Source organism: Propithecus coquereli, unplaced genomic scaffold (assembly GCF_000956105.1).
Source record: "Propithecus coquereli isolate 6110/MARCELLA unplaced genomic scaffold, Pcoq_1.0 Scaffold8, whole genome shotgun sequence".
Lineage (NCBI taxonomy): Eukaryota > Metazoa > Chordata > Mammalia > Primates > Indriidae > Propithecus > Propithecus coquereli.
The window spans coordinates 15,370,921-15,377,184 of record NW_012154173.1 but is presented as its reverse complement, the minus strand read 5'-3'; the positions used below and the strand labels follow the sequence as shown (position 1 = coordinate 15,377,184).

General features: G+C 35.3%; 1 protein-coding gene across 1 annotated transcript in view; it reads right to left on the bottom strand.

Annotated features, from left to right (window-relative positions):
- Positions 1 to 6,264, bottom strand: part of ARFGEF1 (ADP-ribosylation factor guanine nucleotide-exchange factor 1 (brefeldin A-inhibited)) — a 133,318-nt gene that overhangs the window by 18,911 nt on the left and 108,143 nt on the right. The window contains exons 26-29 of the mRNA XM_012663112.1: positions 2,050 to 2,072; positions 1,655 to 1,784; positions 535 to 670; positions 314 to 452 (exon numbers count right to left, since the gene is read on the bottom strand). Coding sequence (XP_012518566.1) covers positions 314 to 452; positions 535 to 670; positions 1,655 to 1,784; positions 2,050 to 2,072 — 428 coding nt within the window. The remainder of the gene's footprint in view (positions 1 to 313; positions 453 to 534; positions 671 to 1,654; positions 1,785 to 2,049; positions 2,073 to 6,264) is intronic.

Sequence of the window (6,264 nt, the reverse complement as noted above, 5' to 3'; positions counted from 1 at the left end):
AAAAAAAACCACTGCTTGGTTTGATCTGGATAAATAAAGTCTTATAAAAGTCAGTGAAATTACTTCATTGTGACCCAAATTTTGGATAATCAGACCGAAGGTGGTTTTGGTTTACAAAGAATTTAATTCATGTATCTGTTAAGGTTTATAGGCATTTGAGCTGTAATAAATCTGAATCCATGTAACACTGAGACATGCCTAAAGGATTTCTGTTATGAGAAATCACCAGTTACCATCAGACTTTAATCATTCCTCATTTTCAAACTCATTCAATATACAAATATAAATGTAAAGATGTTTAAAATCTTCTTACGCATGTGGGATTGTGGTTTTGAAGATATCCAGTGTGCAGTTACAAGTTTTATCCCAGATTTCTAGGGTAAATTTTTCACCATTCAGAATAACAACGTTCTCTAAGCAGTTTGTACCAGATCGTGCTAACTGCTCATTGTCTAGGAAAGAAAAGAGCAATTCATTTACATATTACGAGGGTCATATTTAACACTTTGTGTCACATATCTGGTACGGACTTACCTTGCTGCACACACCAGTAGAGCTGGGCAAAAATATCATCCAAGAGTACATCACTGAGTACTTCTAAATATTGGGTGAATACATCACAGATTGCATACAGTGCATGATTGCAAGTCGTTGTCATCCATTCAGCTTTCTGGGGAAAAAAGTCATTAAATGAAGGTCATACTATTCGTCAACTACCAGAATTAAAAAAGACATATGTCTGCTTACTTAAAATATAAGGCTGTCGGTGTTCCTTTCAGACCACCTAATTCCTTCTAGAACATTATATTCACCTCAACTTAAAATCTGTTGTTTATTTTTCTTCATTATTCCATAACCACCTACGTATAAAATAATTTAACTATTTTCTGCACTGTTTTGATTATTTAAAAAAATTATCACTGAATCATCTTGATAGTATAACTTTTCAATATGCATGAACAGCAAGAGCTGGCCTTGCTCTAGAATATGACAGATGATGACAGGGAAATAAAAAAGAAAGATAAGAATTTACCTAAGTGGAGTTAGCACAGGTTTAAAATAAAACTGACTTTCTTGAAGTATGGTTATTTGTAAACACTATAAAAGGTAAGAAGGGCTATACAAAACAATTATAATTTCTTTCTTTCTTTCAAGCATACAAAGGATAATTGCAGAAGTCTGCATTTAATACTGCTACATGGAACAAAATGGGAAAATTTGAAGCGCTCTCTCCACACTTTCTGAAATGCATACTATAACTGGTTTGTAGTTAAACACATTGAGATAAATAAAATAAAACTTAAATTTTGCTTGGTATTCTTCACTCAAGGCAGAGTAAAAAAATCACTATGTGATACTAAAGAAAGTTGCTAGTGTTTTATAGTTGTTACATAATCAAAATGAGGAAAAGAAACTGAAAGTTCAACAAAAACACTGAAAACAAAAAAAAAATCAATTCATTAACTCAGTTCTATACCCAAATAGTGTTCTTATTTATGAAGACATGCTATTATATTCTCACGCCTTAAAGGAAAATCTTCTAGGAATTCTTTTCTGTTCAATGAGCTTTATTTGAAACACTAAAATGTATTGGGGAAGATACTAAGAACCTTTTAACTTGACTATGCTAAATGAAAATTTTGTGTTCTCTTACCTCAGTCTGTTGTTCTGGCAATTTCATATTGTCAAAGATTCTGAAAACAATTCTAAATAAATCCTGCCACCAGTGTTTTTCATATGTGTGGCCATATGTTTTCATTATTTCAAACATTACTGTTAAACCCCTAAAATGACAAAAAGTAATTAGGAAAGCTATAATATACAAAAGCATCTCCTTCCTAAATCAGATTTTATAGTACACAAAGCATCTACAACCAGAAAGCTTAAAATTCGTTTTTAAGCTTTAATACATGACACTGGGTGTTAAGACATTTACGTTCTAAGACAACAAGTTTCTTTAAGATACATCATTCAGGGAAGAGAAAAAAAAAAAAACCTCCAAAGTCCCTGGTTTTAAATTTTTTTATTTTACTTTTCCCCTACTCTCACCTCACCATTCCAGCATTTAAAAACTGTAAATGAAATTTCAGATTGAAAAAGATCATCTGAGTGAATATTAATTTTGTCCCACTCTAGCTAAGGAAGAAAGTACATCTACAGCAGTCTAAGAACAAACAAAAATTAGATTTTGAAAAATCTTTTTGAAAGAACTTATGGAAATTTTTATCTAACACTATAAACCTTGTTTATACAATGTCCCCAAACAAAAGGAATTATAAAATGAATCTACTAAGATATAAAGCTCCGTGAGGGCAGGGGTCTGTGTCTGTTCTGTTTCCTGCTATATCCCAAAGCAGTGCTCACCACCTATGAGGCATGCAGTGTTTGTTGAACAAGTAAACTGCTTAGTATCATACTGACTAGCTTTTGAATAAGTGTTATAATTGAAACTCTAAATTACCTTCCTGATTCCTTATTATGTTTCTTGAAATAATACTAAATGTTGCTTTTTTCTCACAAAATACAGGCATCCTTCAATTTAGAAGTGGTTTATATTTCCAAAAGTCTAAGACAGAACAAAATTTTCTTTGAAAGGTTTTATAAGGACTGGTACACAGTTCAGCTCATTTGCTGCTATATGCTACCAGGTCTAGTACATGCCCGGTTCATAGTAGATCCTGACAGAAGATTCTCAACAAGGGTCTGTTAAATGAGTGTGTAAAATAACATTATGGTGGTTCAGTCCTACAGCAAGTTCACAATGGTCTATTTGATCCCTAAGATATCTAATGCATAATAAGAGCAGTGATAAAGGCAGGCCTGAGGAGGAAACAATTGTCCATAGGAGACCCTTGTCAGACTTCCACCACTGGATGCCAAACTCACAGGTTCCCACTTCATAATGGAACAAGACTCCCTCTTCCCCCATCTGCTGAGCTCCACGTCTAGTTCCTCCCACTCCAAGTAACTGGATGCTACCTGTCATGGCTGGGGGGGTAAGGGGGTATGGGCAATCTTGTGTTTTCCAGGGCCCAAAGCAAATACACAGAGATGAACAGTGTTCAAGGACTTTTACTGTTGAAGATGTCCTTTTTAAAAGCAATACTTAAGTGGGGAAAAAGAAGAGTCACGTGCCACATAAGGACATTTCAGTAATGATGGATACATACACAATGGTGGTCCCATAAGATTATAATGGAGCTGAAAATTTCTATTGTCTTATGATATCATAGCCTTCATAAGGTTGTAGTGCAACATATTACTCACATGTTTGTGGTGATGTTGGTGTAAACAAACCTATGGCACTGCCAGTCACATAATGATAATAAATGACTACTCTACTGATTGATGTATTTATTATATTATGCTTTTCATCGTTACTCCTTTTATCTATAAATTTTAAAAAGTTAACTTAACCTCAGGCAGGCCCTACAGGAGGTATGCAGAAGAAGGAACTGTTAATCATAGGAGATGACAGCTCCACTTGTGTTACTGCCCCGAAGTACCTTCCAGTGGGACAAGATGTGGAGGTAGAAGACAGTGATATTGATGATCCCAACCCTACGTAGGCCTAGGCTAGTGAGTGTGCTTGTGTCTTAGTTTTTACAAAAAAAGTCTAAAAAGTTAAATAAAAACATCTAAAAATAGAAAAAGCCTTATAGAATAAGGATATAAAGAAAATGTTTTTGTACCACTGTACTATGTGCTTGTGTTTTAAGCTGTTATTATACTTATGTCAAAAAGTTTTAAAAAATTAAAACGTTTATAAAGTAAAAAAGTTATAGCAAGCTCAGGTTAATTTATTATTGAAGAAAGAAACATCTTTTAAAAATAAATTAGTATAGCTAAAGATTACAGAGTTTATAGTGTACAGCAATGACCTAGGCCTTCACATTCACTCACCACTCACTCACTCACTTACCCAGAGAAACTTCCAGTCTTGTAAGTACCATTCACGTAAGTGCCCTATACATTACTGAATTTTTACCGTACCTTTCCTATATTTAGATATACAAACACTTACCATTGTGTTAAAATTGCCTACAGTATTCAGTACAGTAGCATGCTGTATAGGTTTGTAGCCTAGAGGCAACAGGCTATACCATCTAAGTATGTGTAAATATACTCCAGGAGGTTTGCATAATAATGAAACCATCTAAAGATACCTTTTACAGAATGTATCCTCACTGTTAATGGATACATGACTGTATTTGGGACGCTAGGTTAGTAATTTATCCCTAAACCTACAGAATTTTGGGAGATTCAAAAGAGAATGCGTGCAAAAGTTCTCTACAATACAGTGTTATACAAATCACAGTGTTGCATTTTTAAATGTAAGCTAAATAACAGCCCATACAAATACAGTGGGGGTAAGGTAGAAAAATCAAAGGCCATCACTGAACAAAATTTACTAATCTTTTCCCTCTCCTTTACTAACTAGAAAACACACATTCTCTTTTCTTTAACAACCATTAATAGAATCCATCCTTATTCTGAATAATGGATATGCTTAAGAAGGAAGGTACCACTGTCCCAGGCCACAACAGGCTAAGAAAGCAGGTAGGCCCTCCATCAAAAAGACTTCCACGGCCAGGCGCGGTGGCTCACGCCTGTAATCCTAGCACTCTGGGAGGCTGAGGCGGGCGGATCGTTCTGAGCTCAGGAGTTCGAGACCAGCCTGAGCAAGAGCGAGACCCCGTCTCTACCAAAAAATGGAAAGAAATTAATTGGATAGTTAAAAATATATGTAGAAAAAATTAGCCGGGCATGGTGGCGCGTGCCTGTGGTCCCAGCTATTCGGGAAGCTAAGACAGTAGGATTGCTTGAGCCCAGGAGTTTGAGGTTGCTGTGAGCTAGGCTGATGCCACGGCACTCGCCCCAGGCAAGAGAGTGAGACTCTGTCTCAAAAAAAAAAAAAAAAAAAAAGACTTCCACAAAAAAATAAGAGGAGCGGGTGCTGAGTTTACATGACTTGCCAGACGTAACACGTTAGCTATTCCACTGAGGTGGCTGGATATTTGAACTGGGGGCTATCCTGAATTTTAACAAGTTCCTAACAAGTCCACTGATAAACAATCCACCACGCCTAAACATAAAATAAAATGTTCTTTTGTGTTCTCATGATTACTAAATTTTACGACAAATCCCTATGGTTTGAAACCTGTTTTTCCTTTTTTTTTTTTTTGAGACAGGGTCTTGTTCTGTTCCCTGAATTGGAGTGCAAGAGTGTCATCAGAGCTCACTATACCCTCAAACTCCTGTAGCTGGGACGACAGGTGTATGCCACCATGCCTGGCTAATTTTTAAATTTTTTTGTAGCGATGAGGTCTTGCTATGTTGCCCAGGCTGGTCTCAAACTCCTGGCCTCAAGCAATCCTCCTACTTCAGCCTCCTAAAGTGCTGAGAATACAGGCATGAGCCACCACACCTGGCCCTATTTGGGATTATTTATCTATTTCACAAGAATTCCTATTATAACAAATAGTGCCATAAAAATGAAAAATTTCTTAGAGTTTAAGTCAAATTTAACCTTGGTAGGGGGGTGGGTGTGGTTCTGGCATAAGGGGAGGAAGGAGAGATTTTTCTATTAAATTTCTGTCATTAATTTGTTATAAGTCTGTGCTACCACTATAATTTTTAAAAATTCAAAAAAGTAAAATGTCCAAATAACTAATGACTTTTCCTAAAAAGAAGGTGAGTTACCCAGAAGGGATTTTGTTTACCATAAAATTGAACTCTTGACAGTCTTAAATACTTGTTGACAGATATTAGGACACACGACTGGGCCATTTCAATTTGGCAGTCAAAAGTATAGGGTGCAAAAAATTGTACCATGAGAGTGATGTGAGCTGTGACATAAGAACAGTGTATTGAGTACTTTGTCCGGTTACACGATATCCATGATAGTTCCTTTACAAACTGACGAAATGTTCATATGGGATATTTCATTGGGAACACACTTTTAAAAGAGTTCTATTTGAACAGATCTATATTAATCTTAACTATGTTACTGACATGGCTTCAAAAAGAAACGGTTCTTTCCCTAAAATCCACCAAGAATGTGCATTTTAAAATTCTTCTATCATTCATCAGGAAATAAATTTTGCCACTAATTTCAATTTCTGATTGGAAACAAATGTATGAAAAACTGGAATGTTTGAAGTATTAAATGAACTTAGAAGCTAAAATTAAAAGTAGACTAAAATCAAATTTTTAAATAATATAGTATTTCCACTTTTATTTTGCTCTATTTAACATTTTAAA